The following is a 14060-nucleotide window of genomic DNA, read 5'->3' as shown; positions in this document are numbered from 1 at the left end:
ATGGGAGAAACCCAGGAAAACCAAGTAACTCACCAAAATGGCCAAAGCACTCAGTTTAAATACCATCTTCCGCTAAAGACAAAAGATGATGTTGGGGGTGGGGAGATTCAGGGACTTTCAAAGGGAAGGAAGGCAATTCACAGGAAGGTGAAAAGGAGCAAACGTTTACAAAACAAGTGTTTGGCCACACAGAAACAGAAGAACACAGAGGGGACACCAATAAATAGGCTTTTCTAGGTTCCTTCCTGTCTACCACCTAGCCCATGTTATGCTAAGGTGGTAGCTCGCTTCCTGAGACAGGTTTTTTTATCTGAATTCTTTTAGGCAGTTAACAGGGAGGTAACAAGAAAAACTTTCTGAGTCTTCTGTTTCTTAAAAATAATCAGCCTAAAATAATCCTCATGTTAGACACACAAAGAAACATATTTTGAGGTGGCAAATTTTGTTCCCCTTCAGTACACCCTATGATGTTTGCACGGCAACAAAATCTCCTAAGAATGCCTCTCTCAGAACCTATCCCCATCATTAAGCGATGCAAGACTGTAGTGAGAAACGGTCTTTGATGGAGCAAATTAGAAGACCTGAAAGTGAAAGAGACTTCCTCAAAAATGAATACTGTGCCATTCTGGTAGTTTATGACTCTGTTTAACCTTCTTTGGATCACAATCCTCACAAATACGTGAAGAAAGTGGACAGAATTTAGCTGTAAATTGTTAAATTGTCAGACAAGGGAAAAACAAGCATACTCATCTTTCAATATCAGATGAAGCTGATTCCACTGTTCTTCAAGAGAACTCCCCAAATCTTTCCCTAGGAAAGAATGACATCTTCTCCATCGAGTAAAAATACAGTTCAATTTGATAAATCTCACGGGAAATTGTCTCCTGCTTTCCACCAAGCACTACTTTCTTTTTGTGAATGTCAGCAGACAGTCATTTAGGATCAGAAGTATCTCAGACTGCAGACAGTGAAACAAGTATTATGTTAATGCTGGGATGCTGCCACAAATTGTTCCTCATGTGCTGTAGGCAAGAGAAAGGAGTTGATGGTCCTCATGTTGTGTACAGCATGCCTACATCCTGAATTTACAGACAGAAATTGGCTTCATTGCATACTTTTCAATTTGATCGAGAGGCCAGATGATGAGCAAAGCAAATAACACTGATGCGTTGTGTGGCATTTTAAATAACACTGATGCGTTGTGTGGCATTTCAAATAACACTGATGGGTTGTGTGGCATTTCAAATAACACTGATGGGTTGTGTGGCATTTCAAATAACACTGATGCGTTGTGTGGCATTTCAAATAACACTGATGGGTTGTGTGGCATTTCAAATAACACTGATGGGTTGTGTGGCATTTCAAATAACACTGATGCGTTGTGTGGCATTTCAAATAACACTGATGCGTTGCGTGGCATTTGCACATCATGTTGGACCAACATGTGTAGAAGCCAACCTTCTACCAGAGCAATGGGAAGAGATGAGTCACAATACCCAGAAAGACGACTCCTGTGGCTAAATCCTGTGGAGCAGAGGTGCCTTACTTTTCTAAAGAAGTTCCCAATTCCTTGGTTCTTTCACTGTTGTAACAGATGTAAAGGGAAGATAAGGCACATTTGGTATAAGAAGCTGTGATCAAAATCCTTGGTATCATTTTGGGATACACTGATGATCCAGACAAATATCAACAGAGTATTGAATTGTTGCTCTTGGTCTTGGGTGATTCCTCAGAAACAACAGTTAGTACAACACATCAAGTGTTTTCTACCATCCTATGCTACCTGGACTACAGAATTTGGAAATGTTCAATCTTATCTTGTACCTACACTGCTGAGTAACACCGAAAACTTCTCAGGGAAGAAGAACAAAGGGAAGGAGAGTTGGATGCACATAAACTTCACATGTAGCTTTCTGCCTTGCTGTCCTGGATTCTGTTACTCTTGGCATTAATGTTACAAAATGCACCTTTCTCAAGCAAAGCGCAACTTCATGGTGAAATGCCGTAGAGAGAAGTGACCAGATTCCCTCGGCCTACGTTGCCTCTTTAAGATGTGTCTATTACTGGCAGAGATGAGCATCTGGCAGCACTACTTCAACTTTATGATTACCAGCTGGAACATGAAGGCACAACAGGGTGGGAGAGTTTACACAGGTTGTCAATCAACTGTTGCCACAATTTACAGAAAGCATTGGCAAAATTAATGTTACTTCAACTACCTGTGTCTATGAACGCTCTAGATTCTTCTGATGCTTTTGCTGAACACTGTAAACTGGCAAAATTTTTATAAATACTTTAGTTCCAGATTTTAAGACTATCTGAAGAAAACACTGATTTTTCAGCAGGAAATGGAGTCCTCTCCAAAGCAGCTATAAATATAGTAAGCTGACAAAAGTTAAAAAATTTTTAAAAAGCCTTGAGCAACCGAAAAAAAAAGGAGATGAAAAGTATAAAAAGCAGACAATGTATGTGCATGTAGGCACATACACACCACAGAAAACAGCTGTCTGGAACCATTAGAGGCAAACAGCTCTGCACTCTCCAGTAGCCCAAAATTATACTGCACGGGAAGTATGTATACTAAAAATTATTTGTTATCTTAAATTCAAATTTAACCAGGTATCCTGTTTTTTATCTGAGAACCCTGCCAACAACCCCTCTAATTTCCATTATGTGGGACATTATCCCACATAGTTATCTCCTCCTTGATCAAGGCAGGAGACGTTACGGTAGGGAGTTCCCAAATCGGGATGCCTGTTAAACTTGCTTGGAAAGCTTTTGAAAAAATACAGATTCCCATGTTCCACTCCAGGACTACTGAATCAACGTCCAGAGGACTGAGACCTAGAAATCTGTATTTTAGAAAATCCCCCTGGTGATTCTGATGGGTGACCAGATATTGTACTCATGGCCCTATAAGAGATTATATACACAAAATTTGAGGTTTTTGGTCTTCTGAAGAAAGGAATCAGGTTTCACCTGATTCTCAAGGAACGTGATACCAAAAAGGGTGACTGCTTCAGAGACTGGTGGTAAAGCTAAAAAGAGCTATTATGCATTTTTCAACTTCAACTAAAAGAATGATTTGACACTGTTTCCCATAACTCTCTAAAAATTGCCTATGCCTTTTTGAGAGTTACAAGCAAAATAAGAATAGACAGAGTTTTTTTAAACTCTAGTTTACGATCAAGTGATCACTACTGCATTTCTGTGTTAAAGACTACTTTATTTTGAGTATACTTAAGAGTGTTAATTTGTTTTCATAAGTTTTCCTTATGAATTTTTTCCTTTGTAATTATCATTTTGAATGGTAATTACAAACAGGGCCCATATTACCTAATTTAAAACTAGGTCATCTACTGAATTCAACATCAATTTTTCTTTAAATATGTTTTTGCCATTTATTTAAAATATTAAGAAACCCATGAATCCAAAGTAGGCATTTTCATTAACTGAGAAAGTTATATAAATTATTGCTTATCTTACATTTTCCATTTTTTCCTCTTCTCTAAATCATTTCGCTCAGCCCACAAACACACCTAAAGTTTTTCTACCTTACAAACAAGAGTATGTCTAAAATGAAATAGTAGGAAAAAAATGAAGGAGTAATACCTATTCTTTCTCTTTTGCTTCACTATCAAATTTTTTTCACGAATAATTTATACTTACTGTCTCCACTTCTTATCCTTTAATCAACATTTATTGAGCACCTAATACAGTTACATAACCCTGGTAGCACATTCAAATCATCTGGGAAGCATTTTTTTTTTTTTTTTTACAAAAAAGTACACAGGCTTCAGGCCTCACACATGAATGAAGTGTGTGCATCCATGTTTGTTTATCATCTCTCACTTGATTCTAATGTGCAGCTACAGTTGAAAACCACTGATCTAATATATGCCAGGCATTCTACTGGAATTACAAAGATGAGTAAGACACAGGGCCTGCCCCTGTAGGACACAGGAAATAAGAACATCAGGTAAACGTACTAAAATTGGTAAATGTTATAACAAAGATATGTACGAATTGCTAAGGGAACAGTGGTAGGCAAGGATACAAAAGAAGATGAGGGAAGACTTTGGGTCTGGTCTTTGAAGGACGAGGCGTTCACAATGCAGAGAAGACTGAAAGGGCATTTCTGGAAGAGGGAAAACATATACACATTTTTTAGATCCTGGTAATCTGGATTTCCTCTCTGCTCCCTGCTCCAAACTCTATTTTTTTTTTATTTTTTTATTTTTTTTTTGTGAGGAAGATCAGCCCTGAGCTAACATCCATGCCAATCCTCCTCTTCTTGCTGAGGAAGACTGGCCCTGGGCTAACATCCGTGCCGATCCTCCTCTACTTTATATGGGACGCCACCACAGCATGGCCTGACAAGCAGTGTGTCGGTGCACGGCCAGGATCCGAACCCCAGGCCGCCGCAGCGGAGTGCACACACTTAACCGCTACGCCATGGGGCCAGCCCCCCCAAACTCTATTAAAATTGCTCTAGAGGCCACCAACGATCTCTTAAGATCCACCACTTAAATAGTTGGCCTTATCTGCACCAGTTTTCCCATCTGTAAAATGGGGAGAACAACAAGGTTACTCTGACAATTAATTGAGAAATTAATTAATATAGTAAACATTGGCATATAGTAGATATAATATGTTTCTCATTCCTTTCTCTTGAATCCAAAGGCTTTTCTCAATCATATATTCCTTCTTAACCTCTCTGCAACACCAGCACTGCTCCTTCTGGAAATTCTCTTCAAGTTCTGTGACATGAGCACCTACCCTGTGCTAGATATACACTTCTACTTCAAGGGTCACTATTCACCTTTTTGTTTCTCTCCTTCTCTTATTCCTTAAAAAAGCATATCCAGGGGTAAGCCCAGTGGCGTAGTGGTTAAGTTCGCGGGCTCCGCTTTGGCAACCTGGGGTTCACAGGTTCAGATCCTGGGCACGGACTGCCGCACCGCTTATTAAGCCATGCTGTGGCAGGTGTCCCACATATAAAGTAGAGGAAGATGGGCACGGTTGTTAGGCCTCAGCAAAAAGAGAAGGATTGGTAATAGATGTTAGCACAGAGCTAATCTTCCTCACACACATACTCAAAAAAGTATATCCAAAAGTATATGCTCTCTGCCCTCTCCTCTTTCCTATGTGTACACTTTTTCCCCTAAAAGGCTTATCCTATCTTGTGCTTTAACCCAAAAAGAGAGAATGTCCAAATCTACATAAAATCCCTCGGCCTGACCTCTTATTCAAGCTCCATTTCTACATTTCCATATCTGCTAGGCGTCTTCACACAGACATTCTGCTAGCATCTCAAACTCCATATAACCCAAACCCAACTCACCATATGCCTCCCAGCTGTGTATCCTCTTTCCTGTGTTCTAGCTGTTAGTGGTGGTACCACTTCCCTGTCATCCAGATTTTAACATTCACAGTTATCTCTGATTCTTCCCTTTCCCCTACATTCACTCACCAAGTCCTGTTGATTCCAACTCTGAAATCTGTTAGCAATCGTTTTTTTCTCCATATCTTGTGAAACTACATTAAGTCAGGTCCTAACACTTAACCCAGGTTCCCAACTGTTCTCACTAGCTCCAATCTGTTCAGACCTGTGGTTCTCAACCAGGGGCAATTCTGTTCCACAGGAGACATTTTTGATTGTCATGAGGGGGGCTGGGGGGTGGTTTGCTACTGGCATCACGTGACCCAAGGATACTGTTAAACATCCTATAATGCACAGGACAGCCCCCTACAATGAAGAGTTATCTGACCCAAAATGTCAATAGTGCTGAGGTCAAGAAACCCTGTGCTGTTTAACAGCACAAGTCATCTTTGCATCTCTTACTTGCAAAGTGTCTGAGATATAACTCACACTCTCTGCTCATTCCCACTTTCCTTTTCTCGTTCCTATGTTGTGATCTCTGGTATAAGCATGCACCACAACTAATGTCCACCATCCTCCTAGGCAGAAGTCATTTTCCTGCCTTGTTAATTTCCATGACGTTATTACTTTTTGACCCTGTGCAGTATATACGTTATACATGTCTGATTCATCTTTGTATCTTTAGTGTTACACTGTGTCTACCAAACAGGGGATCAAATCACCAAACTTCAGTGAGTCTAAAGCAATCTATGACGTCATTACTGCTGTTCACAGATACTGCAATTCTCTTCTCCTTCCCTGACCCCTCTGAAATTAGGTTTACAGATGTTAACTTGCTTTAGCTAATTGAAACGAGAGCAGTCTGAGCAGAAGTGTAGTGAGTCTCTTAGTGTATGTGTGGTGGGGCAGGGGAGAGTTTTAAAAACCAGTGTGCAATCCACTGCATTTCCTTCCCAATGCTGCTGGGACGATGGGAAAAAGCCTAATTTTTTTTTGGATAAGTGTGATGTTACATTTTGTAAATTTAAGGTGTACAGCATGTTACTTTGATACATTTATATATTGTAATGATTGCCATTGAAGCAATATTTATCACATTATATCACTACACTGCAATATTATTGTCTATATTCATTATACATGGCTTATTTACTACTCATCACAAGTCTGTCCCCTTGAACACCATCAACGTTATCCTCCCACCTCCCTCCCCCATCCCCTGGTAATCACCATTTTATTCTGTTTTTTCCTACAGGTTTGACTTTTTTAGAGTCCACATATAAGTGATATCATACAGCACTTGTCTTTCACAGTTTGACTTGACTTATTTAGCATAATGTGCTCAAGGTCCACCCATGTTGTTGCAAATGGTGAGATACCCTCCCTTCTCATGGCTGAATAATATTCCACTGTGTATATATACCACATCAAAACACCCAAATTTAGTCTGAAGTCCTCCAACAGCCTGAAACTCTACATGACTTTACTGAGCAGGGCCCTTCTGCTGCTGGCACACACTAGACACACACAGAATGAGTGATGCCATACAAAGCCCCCTCGCCAGCCCCCTCATGCTAAGATTTTAGGTTGTTATTGTATTACATGATTGTTTACCCTGATTCACAGGGTAATTAATTAATGTAAGATGCATAATTTTACATACCACTAAAAAAGGAAAAATGCTACCAATTAAATATCATAAGCCGTTGATTGTATAGTGGAGCCTGATTTTAGAGATCTTAAAATATGGAAAATTATGAGTACTGAAATCAATGAAATATGGTATACTTGGTAAATGAATGAATGTGGAGATAGTTTTCAAAAATTATTTCCATTCATTAAGAGAACATTATGAACTAAAATGTGCAAGAAAAGTTCTCAGCCCATTAGAGTCACAGTGAAACACATAAATAAATGCAACAAGAGTAAGAATGTAAGGACTGCATGCACATCTAACCTTCAAAATAAAATGTGCGAAATTCTCTTTTTTTTGGCAACTATAAGTGGTTCTATGGAACCCCTAGTTTCTTTGATTTGCATGAATATCCTGCAACAAACCACTGCTTCAGGCAACTAGGCTTTTAGGTCAGAGCATAGGTCAAGTTTTCCCATCATGCTTTTCAACCTTAAAAATTACTTTGTACTCTCTTCTCTAAGCGTTTTTATATTCCACGTTCTTACGCTAAAACACAATGTTCTATGTATATAACTATCCTTATTTTATGTAGAAATGGCTCCCAAATGCGCTGAAAACGCACTACAAATTTGCTTTAATGTGCAAAGTCTGAAAAACTCCACTAATGTTACAGCAGCTACCAAGTTTCTGCTTGCTGTAGGAATTTTTACATTTTACTAATGCAATCACAGGATTCATTCACCTACAAAGTGAAATTAGGAATGAATATTTTCTGCATTAACAGCTTTCTGGTTGAGTTTACTTTGTGGTTAATAAGAACACTACTGACTTTACATGAATTATGATGGAATATATAATTATAATGGAATATATAATGGTGGCTTACATTTTTTTATACAAAATTTATATACAAACAAAATTTCTGAAGCCAAATTATGATTGTGTAGGGAGAGAGAAGTACATAAACTGCTTATAAAGAATATCTAGCATGTAAGTGATTTTACCCATAGCCAATATCACCACTTGTACCTCAAAGAGCACCAGGAATTCCATTTGACTATTTAAATCTTTAAAATCTATAGCACCATTTAGAAGTGAAAAATGTAGGCACACTAGATTTTCCCTCAAAAACCTGCCTTTGTATGCTACTTTTACTTTTCATAAAACTGTTAATGTTTTCTCCCAATTTTGTGAACTCATGATTCCTTTGTTCATTCACTCATTGAACCATTCTATTCATCACATGCAGCATAATGACAGATGCTGAAAATGACATTATTTCTGCACTTAGGAATTCCACTAGAACAGAAGAAAAAAGGTAAACAACTATTATGCAAAACTGTATTTAATACTAACTATGTGTTAGAGTACTCAGAAGTGAGATTAAACTAGCCACGTGATCTGAGTTAACTCATGAGGGATGAAAGGTTTTCATCTTTCAAGAAAGGAGACAGGCCAGGGAGCAGTATCAACACTCAAAAGTGAATAAGTCATGAGCAGAGAAAAATAACTATGATTTATTGTGTGTTTACTACATGCCAGGCACCAACCATTTATACTTAGAGCAATTTAATGGAGAAGATACGCTCTATTATATCCCCACACTTCAGAGGAAACTGAGGCTAAGAGATTAAATAATTTACCTGAGGTGCTAGACATGGACTAGCATGCAGGTCTCTGAATTCACAGCATGATTAAATAACAGTGTATACTGGAAATGTCAGAACTATTTAGGTTAGAACGGAATACAAGGCCATGAATACCATTTTCAAGAGTTGAGCTTCCTTGTAAAGGCAATGGAGGATCTAGCAACTAAAAGCTTGGGAGTAGAAAAACAACATATTAAAACATGGCTTAGTACAGGAAATTGGAAGGATCAGTCTAGCAGTGGCAAAGCCTAGCAGTGGCAAATATAACAGAAGAGAAAGACCAGATATGAGACATTCTTCTAACCCTACTTTTCCTCTCTTGGATTATTCCTTCCTCAACTGCATACTCACAAAACAGGTACAATCAATTTGCATTCTGTTCATACAGTAAAATTTTGTTACTAAACAACAGTAGTTAATAACATAACAATAGTTAATTTAATAGTCTGGTCAAATGAGAGGTAATAAACCAAATATTAACATAAATGAATTAACTTTTTAAGCAAGAAATAAATTATTTGTATAAGATACATTTTGATGATGGAAGTAACAGATTCAGAAACTGATTGTAAGGCACAGGGCACACGGAAAAAAAAGTTAAAGCTGAAGCTCAAAACAAAGATGACTGGAGCCAGCCCTAGCGGTTCAAGTTCAGCACTTACTGCTTCAGCAGCCTGGGTTCACTTCCAGGTCGCAGAACCACACCGCCTGTCAGTCAGTTGCCATGCTGTAGTGACGGCTCACATATAAGAACTAAAACAACTTAAAACTAGGATATACCACCATGTATTGGGGCTTTGGGAAGGGAAAAAAAAAAAAGAGGAAGATTGGCAACAGATGTTAGCTCCAGACAACTCTTTCCCTGCAAAAACAAACAAAAAACAAGGATGACTGGAATAATGGGACTAGAGAAATAAAGAAAAAAACAAACAGGAGGAGACAGATGTCTGCCACCTCTTTGTGTAGGGAGAAAGGAGAGGAGAGTTTATGAATTTACTTTCAGGCAGTTTCCATTTGAACACATCTCATTAACCATCTCCTGTGAACAGGACCAGCAGATAAAAACATGTGACCAGTGCTCAGGAGACAAGTTAGGGCTGAGCTATGTACTTGAGACACATCAACAAAGATATAAAACTTGAAGCTATGGTAAGCAAAATTAGTTGGAGAGAGACAAATACTGTAGGATTTCACTCATATGTGGAAGATAAACACATAGATAAGGAGAACAGATTGGTAGTTACCCGAGGGGAAGGTGGTAGGGGGAGGGCGAAAGGGGTAAAGGGGCACACATATACAGTGATGGATGAAAACTATAGACTATTGGTGGTGAACATGATGCAGTCCATACAGAAGCTGAAACATAATAATGTATACCTGAAATTTACATAATGTTACAAACCAATGTAACCTCAATAAAATAATTTTTTTAAAAAAGTTGAAGCTATAGGAGTGGATCACTCTAATTACTGGGGGAAGGTGGGCGGGGTTACAGAAAAAAAAAATGATCCTTTCCAACCAATAACCATCTTCCTTCTGGAGCTTAGAGTGACTTCCTGGATTTTCTCATCTAGAGAGGGGTTTGGGAATGGTTCTTTTCACTTGAGCCTTACTACCACAATTTCATATAATTTCAAGTTCAAAAAAATGCTTTACTGTACCATACAGCTGACCCAGGAATGGAAAACATGAACCGTTTTTGGCCTAGAGTTTCTATAACTACGTAAAAAAATCTGTGGGACACACCACAGCAAACGAATAACTTTAAAGAACATCACTGTGCTTCTTCAGATAATTTATTTCCTATTAACCCAGCGGCCAAAGGTGAAAAGGTTATTACATTTCATAGTGGTATCCTCAAAAAGCAATTGTACATGATTTTAAAAAGCAAAGATATTATTTTAGATTAATTTCTAAAATGCTTTACCATAGGGCATATATGACATTGTACCAGTAGCATAAAACTTTTAAATGTGTTAAACAATAGTAACCTTTGTTCTAAAATGATCAAAACACAAATTAAATTTAGAACCCGACACGATTTGATGTTTGGTATTTAAATTTTTTTTAAAAACAAAAAGAAATATTGTTTTTCCTTTTTCAAATAAGCTGTCAATAAATTAAAAACAAAGAGAAACCCAGAAGAGGGTCCTATTATCAACTGTTTATGGGAGCGTAATGTCACAACAGCATCAACTTTGGATTCAAACTCAGGTTTAAATACCACCTCTGGGGGCCGGCCCCGTGGCTTAGTGGTTGGGTGCTCAGCGCTCCGCTACTGGCGGCCCGGGGTTCGGATCCCGGGCCCACACCGACACACCGCTTCTCCCGCCATGCTAAGGCCACGTCCCACATACAGCAAGCAGAAGGATGTGCAACTGTGACATACAACTATCTACTGGGGCTTTGGAGGGGGGAAAAAAAAAGGAGGAGGATTGGCAATAGATGTTAGCTCAGAGCCGGTCTTCCTCAGCAAAAAGAGGAGGATTAGCATGGATGTTAGCTCAGGGTTGATCTTCCTCACAAAAAAATAAATAAATAAATATCACTTCTGCCACTTCCTACTTAGGTGTCCTCAGGTGAATTACTTTAAGCTTTTGAAACCTTATTTTACTTACCTGTAAATGGTAATAATAAAACCTACCTCAAACGCACAATAAATTAACAAATGTATTGCCTAACTGAGCCAGGCATATACAAAGTATGGTACTACATAAGTCTTAACAGCTTCCCTTCCTTAGATCTGCAACCAATAATGGAAATTCCAAGAGCGTAGAAGTATTAAAAGCTTACTTTTGAAAATTACAAACAAGGTGGCAGAAAGAGTAACATGATTCAAATATTAGTTTAAAAATATCACTTTTAAATCCTATTTCTGATTTCATACCCAACATCCTCCTCCCAAAAGATTAAAAGTACATTTAGATAACTAAAGTGATGAGAGTATTAGAATTTCACCTAACCAGTTACTTGAATGTAACCCAAAAGTTTGGTCAGTATTTTTCTTAAATTACTAAATATAGCAATGAAATCTATCTTTAAAATATCTACAGAATAGTCTTACAAAACTTGAAATAAATAAAAACAAAAACACCAAATTCTTTCAAATTAGAATTTTCATTTATTCACTCTTAAAACACTGTGTTGGGTAAGCTTAGAGAATAAGACACCCCCAGCACTACCACCTTCATGGAGCTTAGTGCCCTGAGAGTGCTGGATAAGGAATCTTGCCATATCATTTTGAAAAAACTTTGCTATTTTAGGCCTTTACAACACATGGCAGCTCTATATTAACTCCCACACTGAGTACTCTCTTCTCAGCTAGATTTCTAGCCACTTGAGCTACTAACCACCACTTAAAAACAGCAGAATATAACAGGACAATCTCTTTAAAAAACTTTTTAGCAGTAGTTAATTTTAAATACGCGTGTGCGAGCCTGCGTACATCTTCAGTTACCAACCTAGGGTTATTCACCAATGTCAAGGCTACAAGGTAACTTTCGTGTATACAGGGATCTGCCTACCAGGGCTGTGGATTATGGAGAATCTTGCTGCTCTCCCCATTTTGTCGTTTTATTATCAATTTCACCAGAAGCAAGGGCAAAAGAAGAAGAAAAAAAAAAAGATTTCCAAAACTGAGACGAGGCTCATTGCTGCACAATCACATTGGGAAGGAGATTGAACATTACACTCCAGTGCAAGAACACAGGATATAAAAACACTTAGGGCAGAGAGTTTCAACTGAAAATATTCTTAGGCTTACATTAGGATTTCTTAAACACTATGATGTGTTTGTGCTCCATACATGGCAGTACTGCTTTGGAACTTCGAAAAACGAACACTGTTAAATTAAGAACGGACACTTCCAAAACTATCTTATTCATAGATAGTTATGAATAAGTTACTTCTGAGTCTGAGAAATGTCAAGGTCCCTTCCAGGAACTACTCAAAATTAGTAGGGTCTACACCCCCTCACTATGGAATAGGGCCTCACAGTAGCCAAAGGAAACGACGAATTAAAGAGAACTAGTTCGATCATCAGATTTCTTGCTTTAAATGCCTGAAAACTTAAGAACTTAAGTCGTTCATCTGGTTCTAATGCTGTCACAGCATCTAAGATACAGTAAAAAGGAGTTGCACAATCTCCCGTCTTCGGAAGAAGTCCCAGCAGGACGATGGGACGCCACCAAATGCCAACCTGAGCAGGAAACAACTACTATGGGGGGGGGGGGTCTTTTGTGAGCAACTCCACTGCCTCCAGGGGAACATGGGAACTGCAAAGCCTACAGCTAAAGCCGAAAAAAAGAAAAGAGGGAAAAAAGAGAGAGAGAGAGAGACTTCCACGGGGAAAGGAAAAAAAGCGTAGAGAACCAAGAAAGGAAGGATTTTGCTTCTGGGAGGAGGGAGTAGAAGGGATAAGTGAAGGTCTGCTTCCTAAGCGATTTTTTCCCCCTACCCCTCACCCCGGCTACACTCGCCCGCCAGGCCGTCGGGCTGGGCACTGCCCTTGGGCCGCTCCCAGGCCGGGACCCAAACCCGTCCGCAGTCCCCAGACGCGGGCGCAACGCCCCGGGGCCCAGGCGGAGGCAGAGGGTCCCCGCAGCCGCCGCCCTCGGCGCCCCCCGCCCCCGCCCGCCGCGCCAGGCGCCGCCGCCCCGCTCTCGCTTCCTATTTTCGGAGCACACACCCTACAAGGAGCGAAGCGAGCAGGCCGGGCAGAGACCTGCCCCCGCGCGGGGCCTGGGGTGACTGACGGGGGCAGGCACTTGGGCGCACCGAGGAGAGGAGGAGGAAAGGCGGGCGAGGGCACAGACCAATGCCCTTCCCCAGGGGCCAGATTCCGAGCTGATACGCCAGGGCTCTGCTCGCTTCCGGACCGACGGGCTCCGCCGCCCCCGCGGCTCTTACCTTCTCCTCATCAGACAACTGCTCCTCCAGATCCGCCATTTTCCTTCTGGCGACAAACCGCGGCGGCGGCGGCGGCGGCGGCGGCACCGGCCACCTGACTTCCCCCTTTCCGTGCAGTCCTTCGCGCCGCGCGCCCCCGCCAAGGGAGGGGCCCACAGCCCAGGCCGCCGCGCACGCGCCCCGGGAGCCCCGCCTCCCTCCGTCTGGCCCGCGGGGCTGGAGCGCGGCTGTGCGCGTGCGCGGGCGCCTCGGAGGCGGGGGAGGAAGAAGGGGCAGAGCGAGGGGGAGTGGGGAGGGGGCAGGGCGGAGGAGTCGCCTCCGGCAGCCTGCTGGAGGCCTGTCATCCTCCTGAGTAATATAGGATTCTTTCCCCACCAGTGACCATATGGACCCAGTCGGCAACGAGTACATTCTGAGCCCTTGATTATGTTCCCATCAAGTCCTGAACTCTGCCAGCTAAAATGTGAAAAAGTGTACAAATAGA

At 40.7% G+C, this 14060-nt stretch overlaps 1 protein-coding gene and 1 pseudogene across 1 annotated transcript in view; one reads left to right on the top strand and one right to left on the bottom strand.

The window, feature by feature from the left end:
- Nucleotides 1-13729, bottom strand: part of CAPZA2 (capping actin protein of muscle Z-line subunit alpha 2) — a 51401-nt gene extending 37672 nt beyond the window's left edge. The window contains exon 1 of the mRNA XM_058528809.1: nucleotides 13577-13729. Within this exon, the coding sequence (XP_058384792.1) occupies nucleotides 13577-13615 (39 nt within the window). The 5' untranslated portion in view covers nucleotides 13616-13729. The remainder of the gene's footprint in view (nucleotides 1-13576) is intronic.
- On the top strand, nucleotides 514-13417 carry LOC131422728 (RAB11-binding protein RELCH-like; annotated as a pseudogene).
- Nucleotides 13730-14060: the final 331 nt, after the last annotated feature.

Source organism: Diceros bicornis, chromosome 3, assembly GCF_020826845.1.
Source record: "Diceros bicornis minor isolate mBicDic1 chromosome 3, mDicBic1.mat.cur, whole genome shotgun sequence".
Lineage (NCBI taxonomy): Eukaryota > Metazoa > Chordata > Mammalia > Perissodactyla > Rhinocerotidae > Diceros > Diceros bicornis.
This window is presented reverse-complemented; position numbering and strand designations above follow the sequence as displayed.